We start from the raw sequence: 13,506 nt of genomic DNA, 5'->3' as shown, positions 1-13,506 counted from the left end.
TGATAGTTGTGATGCTAGCTACGAATGGGTGCTAATGCGGCTACATGCTAACAAGAAGCTAGCAAGCTTTTATAACTAAAAAAAACATAATTTCAGTTAAAATGATCATTATGTCTAACATTATGAATGAACAAAGACTTATTTTGTTGCAGTGACTTTAATGTCTAAAATTATCTTAGCACGTGGGCCTCCTGGATAGTTTTTGCAATGAATACATTTCATTTAATTGCATTTTTGGGAATGTTAGACCCCCTTTTCCTCCCTTGTGTTGCATTGTTGAAAAAAGTGTGTTTGTGTTTTTCCTGAATGGTTTGGTTTGTAATCTGCCGCAACATCTGGCCTCGTGTTCCACATCATAGATGGGATCAGACCATGGGATCAGGAGCGCTCGAGGATGTGAACGTCATGATGCAACAACGCACAGACAAGCCGCATGTAATCCACACGGGCAAAAAAGAACAGGAGGTCACGGAGAGCCTTAAAATCGTGAATGAAGCACTAATCCACAGATGGGACGGCGTCACCTGCACACAAGGCGGAATTAGGTATCCCATCATGTCAAATGACTTTCAACTTGTATAGGCATGTTGGATGCTTTTGTGTTACATTTGGCGGCCAACACGTTGACAGCACGTGACAGATTATCTTCTAGTGGCGGGTCAGCCTGCACCAGCACTCTGCTACACTTAATCCTATTATGGAGAAGAAGTATTTTTAGATGTTCCATTTGGATACCATGTTGGTCGGCACATTTTACGAGGCCACTTGTCAACCTGACTACAAGTACACATTGGGAAATCATGACTAACCGTTGCTTTGTTCCTTCTTCTGTGTCCTTCAGGTCACATTCTGGGTCACTTGAGGTCACAAATGGGGATACAAAAAGGCAAGAAAAGCATGTAATGCTCCCGGCCAATCAGCAAAGAAAGGTAATGAGCATGACAAAAAGTTATAATGTCTGTAAATAAAAGTATATTGTACTGATATATCATTATTATATACAATAATATAAAATTATATAAATGAATATGTTAATTAAACTGGCTATTACTATATTTATTTTTAAATGTGATGCATTGAAGTGTGAAAGCTATTGTGTGGTATTGTATGAGTGGCAGTATTTGTGGTTCAGTCAGTCAACACCTGTCCCGCCTCATCCACCCCTAATCAGTCCCTCGGATGCCTCTTGCGTCTAACACCTGTGTCTCCCTTGCTCATTTGCTCCTCGGCCTTTGACCTGACAGCTGTCTTTTGTGGGGGAGGGTTGTTTTTTCTTAAAGGGGACCTATTATCCTTCTTGTTTGGCCCTTTGTATTGGGTTGTGGACTCAGAAAACTTTCTAGATCCTCTAGAAACTGCACCTATTCCAGCTGTATTTTCTTGGCTTTCCAAAACGGTCTGTTAGCTTGTACCCCGGAACATGCATATTAGGAGGTCCGGATCATTGTGACATCACAATGAGTCAGTTTTGGAAAAAGAGTCTCTGAACGCTTCCCAAGTTACTGTGTTATAGTATCTGTGTGTTGGTCTTCACTAGGCAAGCTTTTTTGAGTGGAAGATGCCACTCAAGAAGGTATTTAGGTTGTTTTAAGAGAATTACACAACTACAGAGAATTACACTGTCAAAACAACTTCCGTAATATTGCATGAAGATTGTTACTGTATTTGTGCATGGTGGTGTGATGCAACTCTCTAGCTTTGAAAGTGTTGCTTTTAAAGCGGTAGCGAATGCTGTTGATTGCTCAGCAAGAAGAAGCTGGTAAGGCCGTACCATCTGCGTGTATCTTAGACTGAGTTAATTGACGCTTTTATGAAAGCACAGGATGTGAGCCGCTGTCGGTTCATTCATTTGTGCTAATGAAATGATTGTGCTCCCGTGTGACTGAATAGTCATGCATGCATCGTCTATGTGTGCAAGCGTCCACGTGTACGAGAAAGACAAAACACACACACACACACAACAAGCCATAATTACTGTGTCCAAGTGCAGCGTTACTTCCTGGAGCTTGGCAATCCCAAAGACTTGGTCTCCGTGGCTACCCTGTTGCCAGGAGACGGTGCACACTTGATGTCTGTTGCAATGACAGGCATGGACACATGCACCAGAAGGGACTCATCAATGTATGGATTTTTATTTTTGGCTTCTTTTTTGGTCCATGCTACTTCCCTAGCATCCTAATGATGGTGGAGGGATAAACAATAGCAGAACAATCATGTTTGTTTACATATACACCGTCTATAATACATACACTATTATATAATACCGTATAAATACTATACATAGGGATTGATAATATAAAATAATTATGGTGGAGCCTATCCAAGCTGACTTTGGGTGAGAGGCGGGGTACACTTTGGACTGCTGTATTTATTTAACAAAAATTAGTCATGAAATATTTTACATTTAAGATTTAAAAAATGTAATAAAATAATTAGTTGTCAAACATATTTTCCTATTTTTAAAAATATTTTCTGGTGTTTTTAAAAATAAGAAAGTATGTTAGACAACTAAATTATTATTTTATTACACTTTTTTACATTGAAAAAATATATATTTTCTGGTGTTTTTTAAAAAGAATATATATTTGACAACTAAAGTTATTTTATTACATTTTTAAATCTTAAATGTAAAGTATTTAATGACTAGTTTTTGTTAAATAAATACAGCAATCCAGGGTGTACCCCGCCTCTCGCCCAAAGTCAGCTGGGATAGGCTCCAGCACCCCCGCGACCCTTTGTGAGGATAAGCTGTAGAAAATAAAAGAATGTTCTGGTGTTGGTTGAATTGAAACTTAGGTTGTAAAAAAGGTACTAAAATAAAAAAGTAACTTCCTGAAAAAATCCAATTACAATACAGTATTGCAAAATAGTACTTTAATATTGATGATGTGTTACTTTTTAATAATAAAAAAAAGTTTAGTTACTTCCTTGGTAAATGAGAGGAAAATTGCTGTCTACTCATAAAAAGGCACCAGGTTGTTAAAAGTATGCTGCACCTCCTTGGAACAGGAAGTTTATATTTAGTCACGTCTCTGACCCTATTCTGTCTCTTTCCGTGTGTGTGCGTCTGTAGAACCGAGACTAGCCAGGATCACTGGGGGTCGTCACTCAGCCCAAGGGAGAGGCTTGCTCTCTGGTCTAGATGCAAACTAGAGGCCACGGTGTGCTGTGCTGACCCCTGCCGGCAAAGGCTGGAATCTTCCTGGAACAAATCACATGAAGCTGTAAGTAGCCCTTTGTCCTATTTACTTTTTCCCTCCTATCAGCAAGAACATTCTGTATAGATCCAAACAAGACGCGAATTGTCTTTCCAGCTCCAGACTTGCCCAATTGCTTTTTTTTTTTTACTTCCTTAAAATTCCTGATCACATCACAGGCTGCATTTATTCACACTAACTATTTACACAGGTCTAGAAAGACTGACGAGCGTCCTTGGTTAGTAAAGTGCACGTTAGAGAAGCTTTAAACAGTTCCCTGTTGAGGATATGTTGTTGTGGGGTTTAGTTCATGTGTGTGTTGGCATTAAAAAAAACAAAAGTACAGTACGCGTGGTCACGGATTTGAGTGTGAGTCTGTGCTTTTCGTGTCTGTCCTGGCGAGGATGCGGAGGACGGTTTGGTTGAAGTCTTCTGGCTGGTCGGCGAAAACGTAATGGCCTGCTCCTCGAATTACCTTGTAAAAAAAAAAAAAATAGGGAAAAAATGAAAGTAATATTAAAGGTGTGCATACTACAATATAGCTATAGTTTCCTAACTTTAATAATGATTTGACGTGCATGAAAAAGTAGAAAACAAATTGCTCACTCAGCATTACCGTGGCTGATGCTTTCAATGCTTTCAACATTTTCAAGTGCATGCAGAGGTACATAAAGCTGAAATGGCCATCAGAAGGTTGCCTACAGCCACGGCTGTCAATGCTAACAATAGCTAATCACAGACTCCCTTTGTAGACACGCACGCACCCACTATAATAGACTAGCCAACTAATTGAATAGAGTTAACTGGAGCATGTTTACTGACGTATAGACAAAAGTATCTCCATGATTACACATACGGGAGGTCAATATGGCAAACGATCTTCCACACTAAACTCCTCCAAGCAGAAAATGAATGAAGAATGAAGGCTTTGGCTTCTTAATACTCTTAATGGTCCATTTAGTGGCCATCATAAACAACCTTTTTAACATACTGTATATCCATGCACGGCACCTACCGTGATTTCCACTTCCGGCCTGGTTCTCTTGAAGGCGTATCCAGACGCGCTGTCGAGGCTGGAACGGGAGCCGTAGATAAAAGAAATGGGGATGTCCGCCTGTACCTGGCCGATCCGTTCCAGCATGGGCCGCTTAGCCCAGCCGTAGGGAATGGTCATGTTCTTGAAAGCCGTTTCGCCGCTAAAAAAAAACAACAACACAGCTGAGGATGTATCATTTAAAAGGCTTTAATAACGGCTCACCTCGGAGTCTGGGCATTTAGATGGTAGATGTAGTTGGACACCGTGTTGTCGTCAAACACTGACAAGTACTTCTGCTTGAAGTCGGACCGGATAGTTTGGACCAGCGTCGGACCTGACACACAATAGTAATAATAAAATTCATCATATTAGCACGTTTATTTGTAACAAAATACACAAAACAGGTTATTGGAGAAAATATGACAGAAAAATAAATATGCAATAAAATAATACACACAAATGCATTTACTGTAAAAAAATCGATATAAAAAAGCTAAAAAGCAAAGGTGGGTGCGTGATCTACAAAAGCAAATAACCACAGGGGTCAGTAATAAGAGGCAGATAAAAAAAATTACCTAAACATCTGTGGCTGTAGGCAACATCCTCATGTAGTTTTCATTCACGCCACAGAATGGCAGTGGCTGCATTTTGAGTACTATTAGTGGTCAATATCCAGCAGCTTTATCTACCTCTGCATGCGCTTTAAAATGCTAAAAGTGTAATTACTGTACTGTGATTTACAATGAACTCGTCAGCTGTGTTAATGCTGCCGTGTTGTGCAATATATGTGACCATGTGGTCCAAGTGCTACTTTTTTCTTTCCACTTTCTCATGCACTCCAAATCATTATTAAAGTTAAAACGGTAACTTGTGCTTTGGTTTGCAGTTTAGGTGAATAAATTCCCCGCCGATAATTACAGCATTTATGCATGACTTTAAATGTGAATTTGGATATTTTACAGCTCAAGTTTGGATGATGATGTAAGAGTTATTTTGCTAAACTTTCACCACGTGTGCTCCTGAAACAGCTTGTGTTGTAATCGGGTCAATCTTTGGGAGGTGACTATCAAGGATGGTGTGTTTACGAACCTAAAGGCCCGGCCAGTCTGAGGCCAGCCAGCGGGTTGAAGGGACTCATGACGGCGCCCATGGCTCTGATCCACACCGGGATGGAGTTATGGTGGGGGTTCTCGGGGCGGGCAGGGAATCCCCACGGCTCGACCAGGAGCAGATGTTTTACCCTGCAGCAAAATAAAACCCAAGATACAGTCACGTCACACAAAGATCGTGCATCATGCGTCATCATTTGTGTGGTGCATACGGACAAATACAGTATATACAGGTAACACTTGTTGATTATTATATACATTTAATAGAGACTAAGTGGGGAAGACACACACCAAAGTACCTGTCAGGGTGTCTGAGTGTGTAGGCGGCAGATAAATATCCTCCAAGGTTGTGTCCCAGAAGCACCATTTCCTCAAGGCCCACTTTCTCCCTCCACTCTTCTAGTGCTCCCACAAACTGCTCCTCAGCCCCCTCGGGATCGGTGCTGAACATGGGGCGGCTGCTTTGACCAAAGCCCAGCAGGTCCAGAGCATAGACCGGACCGCTGCTGGAGAGACAGTCCAGATTTTGAGCCCAGAGGGCAACGCCGCCACCGAAGCCATGCAGCAAAACCAGAGGCGGGCTGGACCGGGCTTGGTGCTGTGGGATGGATTGATGCATATGTGTGGAAAATGAGATGGTCCACATGCAGTTCCCGTTGGAGATGTGGATGTGCTGTCTGGAAAAAGGCTGCTTTACACCTGCGGTATGAAGCAAAGAGACGCATGACACATTTCTGGCAAGACCTATGAGTGCTTTGCCATCTTCCTACTTTTGAGCATTTTCTCCTCTGCATCTTTAAGCTGAGAAGGGGAAGTAGGACACCAAGATGGAAGCCAACTTAGTAGCCAGGAGCTGCAAAGCACAGCACACAGAAACACATAAATAACATGCAATCGACATACATTGAACTTTGACCATGACATTTGTGTTATCAGTGCTGACAAGCAGTCTTCACTTCATCCCGTCAAAAAGAGCTTTCAAAAATAAACTTAAAACTTAATCTGTTTATTTGAAAGGGAACCCGTTTCGTGAGACTCAACATGTATTTCCCTCAACACTAACACATTCTATTCCGAGAAATGACAGGAAGGGGGCTTTAAAAGTAGCTTCTCACACAACAACGTCCACTGGAATGAGACTAACAAACTGACGAACGGGTCGTCAAAGTTGGACAACTTTGTACAAATCACACTTATAACATTTTGTTAGCTACATATTCGAAAGTAAACAAGTATTTTTTCATGGAAGTTCGGCGCATACGGGCGATGGGGGGGAGCTTTGCCAGTAGCTATCGGCTAAGCTGTCAACTAGCTCCGAGCGGTGTTGACACCGTGTTGTAAGCTAGAAATAACTGATAATAACGGCTAAATGTTTTTTTTAAAAACCACACACGAACCTCTGCTCCTTGGCAGGTGGAAGCCACTCCGCCGTTCTTCGCATGGTTTAACGGGGACAGTGCTCTCGCGTCCCACTAGCAAAACTGTCAGAAAAGTTTTGTGTTGCCTTCAAGCGCACTCTGTAAAAAATGGCTCAAACGGAGGTGGGGATTACGCCTACGCAACATTATCAGCACATTTATCAAGTCGAACCTTACCACGAGGCAAGTATATCTATATCTTAAAAATAGCATTTATTGCATGTCGTGGATTTTGTGATGATTTTGAAGATTCGTCAGGAACGATGGTCGTATTCTCCTAATGCAAGTAAACATATCGGTGTTTATGAAAACAAAGCTAATCTTGTAACAGGCTGTTTTTAGCTAGTTGTGGTCAGTGTGTTACTAATGTAAGATAAAAATGACATTTAAATGAAGGAAACCGCTTAAAGAAGTGCTCCCAGCTCACCCGTAACAGAGGTACGAGTCATTTGTAATAATTACAAAGAACCTATGACATCATTTCCACTTTCAACACAACGTAATAAGAGGTTCTTTTAGCGTTCAACTTAATGTTTACTCAAGTCACACCAAATATTTACAATAATTACAAGGTGAAACTGTCAATATAACATGTTGCACCTGTACACATACTAAAAAATAGAGACACATACTAAACAATAGGCACACAACACAGTAAAAAAAGGAAAAGTGTGTTAGAGGGTGAAACGCCTGCGTTTTAAGAACAGTGTCCACCTTGTGCAATGACACACTGAGAGAGATACTTGAAGACTGACAATGGACTGAAAACATAATTGCCCATCCAGAGATTAAACCTAAGCTTATCTGCATACACTTTTACAATTTAAGATAAAGTGGGCGAGATTAAATGAAAAGTTAATTTAATTCATTATCCTCCAGGACTTGAGTATACAGTATGATCCTAATGCTTTAGGAGGAGTGCTCTTTTGCTATCTTTTTTTATACGTTCCCTCTCGCTCCTGACTCTCATTAAATGTTAAAAAGGGGTTTTATCTTAAAGATTAAGAGAAGTGGTACCCTTGAAAACCTCTGAAGCATCCATCAGTCACTGTGACATTTAAGCAACGGAAATAATCCACATAATGTTGTATTAAAATACATAGACTGAGGATTATTTGTACTCTTCAACAGGAAAAGCCCAACTAGAAGAGACTCATGCCTCTCCTGCTCCACAAGGTGGCGTGCTTGTGTTCTATTTGTAAGTACACACACACACACATACATACACACACACACTGGCTACTTTGTCCTTTTTTTCCTCAAACCTCTCATACCACCTACTTGTGGTGGCACTTGGACTATGGGATGACTGAGTGGCTTGCAGAATGCACATCATTCCGATGTGTTAGTGTGTTTGTGCTGTGCATACCTCTCAAAATGACACTGGTGGAAGCTGTGGCTGAAACCCAAACTGTACATGAGCAAACGGTATAGAGAGATGCAAACAGACAGTATGTGTGGATGCACAACTCAGGCGGCCTACCAGAGGTTATGAAGAACCTGCCTGCATCCACTTGAATAGGTCAGTCAGTGTCATCAAATCACACAAGACGATACATGACACATGATGATAGCGGTATTTCTGCATAAGCACATGGCGGACAGTGGTGTCCAGAGTTTGACTGTATATGTTTAGCATATTAGATGTGCTTTATATGCACAAATGTCAATAATCAAGCATGTAATCATGTCAAGCATCCTTTAATTTGAATGAAGTTTGTACCCCCTTTGTTCCATTTATTAGCGCAAAACATGACAATCTCAGGTATCTTTAGGTATGAAATAGTATTGACAGTCATTGTTGCAAGTGTAGTGCAGCATCTACATACAGTATTCTTTGTTGTCAGCTCCTGTTAGCCGTAATCCGTGCTAGATGGATACAGGAGACGGGGGCAGCTATCGCCATAAGCACAACCCACGCTGTAAGTAGTTTTTGGGGCATGGCCCAGTGCAGTATGGGTAATAAGAGCAACCAGGCTGTTAGCAGCAGATAGACAGGGGGCGGAAGAGAGGCGGAGATTCTGTCTGGTTGCTAGGATACGTGGCTGGCGCCAAGAGTGGATATGATTTATAATGGCCGGGCCTCACTGTCGTCTTGCTTTCTCCATTAGTTCCCTCCCTCGTCTCCTCCCTCTCACTTTTCCATCCTGTTCCAGCGTCGCCATCTATCCATGTGGAAACTTACTTCGTGTCGGCAGTCAAATATTAACCCCGCTGACAGAGATTCTGAGCATCTATTTTGCAATCACCGTCAAAGAACATTTTATGTCCATCTACACATCCGCCCCCTCTCCAATCGAGTCGGTGGCGCTCGTTGAGATGCAATTATATCGATTCAGCAACTTTTTGTGCGTGCATGTGCTGAGAGAGTGCTCTTCTTCACATGACCATGCATGAGCTGCACCCACATGAATGGATGATATTGATTTGCAATGTGAGACTTGATCCATCTCTTCTTGTCCTCGGGGATATAATATAGTGTGAGGGAAAGGAGGAGGGCAGAAGGCAATGGGAGGCAAAGAGACAAAAGGCAACTGTGGAGAGTATGGATATTATCACAGGGAGGTGTCTGGTTAGAATGAGGCCTTTCAGGACCAATGCTAGAAGCTACTGTACAATAACAATGCAAGGAATATTACGGTGTCGTATACCCATGAAGGAAAATAGCCTTGGTTGCAAATTTGACTATTACACAGAGGCGCTTGATCACGTGACATTGCTTGGCCAATCAGTGCTTTAGTGCGCACGTGTGACTTCTTTCTTAATATTTTAATTAGGGATGTCCGATATTGGCTTTTTGGCAGAAATTTCCGATACCGATATGCGTAACATGACTTATCTCCTGTGGTGGACTGAACACATATGTGTTGTATACAGCATTTTGTTTATATCGGCTTTCAATATTATACCGATATCAATTGATATTGCCTTTTTATGCTGATATCAGGTGATAATTATCGGTACGATCATTTTATCTAATTTATTGGCATGATGTCATAATTTGATATTTATCAACTACAGTTCTGAAGCTTCTAAAGGTAAATATATGTATATATTTTTTTATATTGCGTGTTAAATATCCTATATCTGGTCCTTAGGCTTCAAGCTGTTGCTTCAGAAATTTCACTGAAACCTTCCTTGACACTGTTTCCATGATATCATGCATTATCAAACGGCATTAGCTTGCATTATTTGACTAAGGAAGACGTCTGCTTGTCTCTTAAGTTGCGCACCCACAAGTGATCCAGCTGGATGCTCACAAACACGAGTGCCCATATTTCTCTTCCCCCTCTCTCGGCCTGTCTTCCAGTAAATGGAGGATAATTTTAGAGCGATAAAGAGCCCAGAGGATATCGAGGGAACACACACACACATACACACGCGCGCACACACACAATAAGATGGTCCCTCATTCCCTATTGCACCTGCTGACCTCAGAGGATCCACTGAGATCGGCTACTGCTGAGTGTGCGGCTTCCACATCCACTCAGACACACACAAATGCATATACAGGAATGCGTACACTTTGACTAATAGGCCTAATGTTTCCTGAAGAGGGCCCAGCACTGCATTAGCTACGGATGTGGGATTGATTTAGAAACTGAAAGCCTTCCAGTATGTGTGTGTGTGTGTGTGTTAGTGTGCGTATGAATATGTTATGCATTTCCTGTTGTACGCCATTATCTGTTTACTCACAAATAATGCGCACGCTCACACATGCAAATGCATTTCCCATGTTTCTTTTTACCTCTCATCATCCACATACGATCACCACAGAAGATTGAAATTTTATTCTCATCAATATGTCTATGTATCTGAATGCTAAGCCACTAAAACCCTCATGCTGATTTCCTTTTAGCAGTCGGGCTAATTAAAGCAGTGTGACCCATCACTTCAATTAGTGGAACTACTTCCAAGTCATTCCAGTGGTCTGCAAATTCATTTAAGGTAGGTGAGAATTTGCTGAAATGATCCCCAAAATGACATTAACATTAGCCCGGAAAAAACGTCCCCAGTATTAAGTCCTTTTTTTAAATGAGATTAGATTAATGCAAATTAAATGTTAGGGCTTTTACACCTTTTAGACACCCTCAATATTACACAAATAATTACCACATAAAATGGTATTTTATCAATTGATTTTAGTTGCTATTGAAATTTTGGTGCTATTTCATATTTAATTTATTGTAGTAAAATAAAATCATTTAAAATGTATTTAAAATTGTTTAATTTATGTCAACCGCATTAGTTAAACCTGCACAATATTTTTGAGGGGTAATCTTTTATAGTAGAATAAAAATAATTATATTTAATATAATATACATTTTTTGAATATTTTACTCATGCCTCAAATATGCGTCTATATTGCTAATTTTTAATTGCCACTGTCGAAAGTGTATGATTCCATTTGTTTCTAATCTCTAGCATACAACGCATGTAGTGTTTATTACTGTGCTTTGCAGTATACACTTCCAATAGTCTTGGTTTCCTTATTTGACTGCATCGCACGGACTAAATATTATAAACTACTCTTTGACACCCCTTAGGTGAAGTCACAAATAAATAATAATGAACATGTTTTTGATACTTGTATTAGATGCCATTTGACATACGATGTGTACCTAATAAGCTATGTCCAAATGTATGTTGCATTTTTAAAATGGCTATATCTTAGTCTCATACATACAGAGTAATGTTATAGCGGCCTATAAAGATATGCCATAGTTGAATGTCATGTGATTACCGTGTCATGATATTCTCTTGGCCTTGTGATGATCTGAATGTGTAACTGCGTTTGTGATGTTTCCTTTGTCGACTTTGTGATGGAGTACGCCTGCTGACGTGCGTGGCAATAGAGCTAAGGCTCAGTAGCTTTCTTGTCTTTACTCCCACTAAATAATAGCTTTTTTCCCCATTGCAGGACTGAATCGCCCCTATAGAGGTGTCAATCTGGAGAATTCTGGGAACACTACGGAGTACTGTGATGAATATACGTGCTGGCTCTCCAATTTCGTGGGTAAGGTTCGTCTCCTCGCTGTCACCATCCAAACGAGATTGGCGTGAAAGCTGAAGTGAGAAACAAAGAGGTTAGAAGATAAGAGTGACCCGAGTGCTGGAGGATGCTGGTGGGGAAGATGCAGAAGAGGAACGGGTTAAAGAGTGTCGAGAGGCTGAGGTGGCCTGGGGGGGAGGAGAGGAGAAGCAGCCGTGGAGGAGGAGGTGGGGAATTGATGAAGCAGAAAGTGTGTGTGTGTGTGTGTGTGTGTATGAATGGCAGGCTTTGGCAGTAAATGAAACTGTTTATCAGATCAATATGGCCATCATCTCTCAGATGACTGTGGCCTCTGCGGAAGAACAATCATAAATCACAGCCAAATATGGAGGACGGCAATCCATAGGGCGGCTTGAGTGTCTCCTGTAGGTACAGGCTGTATATTTTGACAGAAAATACAGGAGTCTTTCTGGAAACATGAGCAAGTCCAGACCACAGCTGTGAGAAAATGATTGCAGCCATGTTGTAACGTATCCTCGTTCTTTCCTGTACTGAGCTTCGGCGGCCTCCTGTGCTCCCGCACTGAATAATATAGCCCACCGATATCAGCGAGAAGCGTCAGGAAACCAAAATAGCATCTTGAGCTCCGATAAATATAGAAGGTAATTAAATCGGCAGCGGGAGAGAGACGGAGGAACGCCAGGAAGGAGGGAAGGGTCTGTTTTCACGGGCGAGCGGCGCTGATACGGACGGGTGGATGTGGCGTCTGTTTTGTATAACGTTTCGGCGTTTAATTTTTTTTCTGCTCTTGTGTTCTGTTTTTTATATATCCGCATTGACTTCTATCGGTACGTTTTCACCTAAATACCAAAATTAGTGTTTAATTTAAACAATAACCATGTTGACCCTAATTATAGACGTCCGTGGCTATAAGAGGACCCCTGTTTTTCTCCGCATGTTTTTCAGTATCAGTGAAACAGCAATTGGTAGATTGAAATAAAAAAAGGAGCTGCTTGACTTTGTCGTCTTTAATTATGAACATAATGACACACAGGAAGTGACTCGGTTTCCTTCCACATTCCAAAAACATGCTAGGTTAATTGGCGACGCCAAATTTACCATAGGTATGAATGTGAGTGTGAATGGTTGTTTGTCTATATGTGCCCTGTGATTGGCTGGCCACCAGTCCAGGGTGTACACTACCTCTCGCCCAAAGACAGCTGGGATAGGCTCCAATACTCCCGCAGCCCTTGTGAGGATAAGCGGTAGAAAATGAATGAATGAATGAACACACAGGAAGTGGAAAAATGTAATTTGTTAATAAGCACATCCAAAACAAGCACTCCATACCATTTAAATTAGCACCATAACTCTATATCATAACTATATCATATCATACTATATATATACTATATCATAACTACGTTGGTTGCTAACATGCTATTAACCATTAAGACAATGGTGTGTGCGAGTGATGGGAAGAAAAGCTCTGGGTCACTTGGGTAGAAGTCGTTTGGCACCACATGTTGGTTTGCATGTTCTACTGCTTTACGATGGAATCTTGGTTATTTCCGGTTCCTGTAATTGGAAGCTAATAGGATGTTAACAAGGATGTTTTGGCATTAAAAATACATTAAGGACGCAGTTAGATACACAGTGTATTAACAACACGCTAATCAAAAAATGTACGCAAACTGAGGTAGTTAAAGAAAACACCCGCTGAGCAGGGTGGACGCTAACCGATGTTCCATTG

The 13,506-nt window shown here is 41.1% G+C and overlaps 1 protein-coding gene and 1 long non-coding RNA gene across 3 annotated transcripts; one reads left to right on the top strand and one right to left on the bottom strand.

The window, feature by feature from the left end:
- The first annotated feature begins 301 nt into the window (after positions 1–301).
- On the top strand, positions 302–12,750 carry LOC144899526 (uncharacterized). Of its 2 annotated transcripts, XR_013627703.1 has the most exons (6): positions 302–545; positions 842–929; positions 3,074–3,224; positions 7,892–7,958; positions 10,620–10,708; positions 11,682–12,750. It is a non-coding gene; the product is annotated as an uncharacterized LOC144899526 (long non-coding RNA). The 2 variants fall into 2 exon arrangements; XR_013627702.1 differs by lacking the exon at positions 11,682–12,750 and having other exon boundaries at positions 10,620–10,855.
- LOC131102135 (1-acylglycerol-3-phosphate O-acyltransferase ABHD5-like) lies at positions 3,303–7,099 on the bottom strand. Its single transcript, XM_058047635.2, has 7 exons — positions 6,740–7,099; positions 6,113–6,195; positions 5,642–6,041; positions 5,323–5,474; positions 4,456–4,567; positions 4,213–4,393; positions 3,303–3,672 (listed from the first exon to the last, which is right to left on the bottom strand). The coding sequence occupies exons 1-7, from the start codon at positions 6,781–6,783 to the stop codon at positions 3,553–3,555; spliced, it is 1,092 nt and encodes a 363-aa protein (XP_057903618.2). The 5' UTR covers positions 6,784–7,099; the 3' UTR covers positions 3,303–3,552.
- Positions 12,751–13,506: the final 756 nt, after the last annotated feature.

The sequence above is a fragment of the Doryrhamphus excisus genome, linkage group LG7 (assembly GCF_037039965.1).
Source record: "Doryrhamphus excisus strain RoL-2023G ecotype Guam linkage group LG7, RoL_Dexc_Guam_v1.1, whole genome shotgun sequence".
Lineage (NCBI taxonomy): Eukaryota > Metazoa > Chordata > Actinopteri > Syngnathiformes > Syngnathidae > Doryrhamphus > Doryrhamphus excisus.
The sequence above is the reverse complement of the archived record's forward strand: the minus strand, read 5'-3'. Positions and strand labels throughout refer to the sequence as shown.

Bases quoted from the DNA above. Each gene is read 5' to 3' on its own strand.
- LOC131102135 (XM_058047635.2), bottom strand. From the start codon at position 6,783: ATGCGAAGAACGGCGGAGTGGCTTCCACCTGCCAAGGAGCAGAG. The intron at 6,042-6,112 runs GTAGGAAGATGG...TTCATACCGCAG, and splicing joins AGAGGAGAAAATGCTCAAAA to GTGTAAAGCAGCCTTTTTCC. The intron at 4,394-4,455 runs GTGAGCCGTTAT...GTTTTTTTTTAG, and splicing joins CTAAATGCCCAGACTCCGAG to CGGCGAAACGGCTTTCAAGA.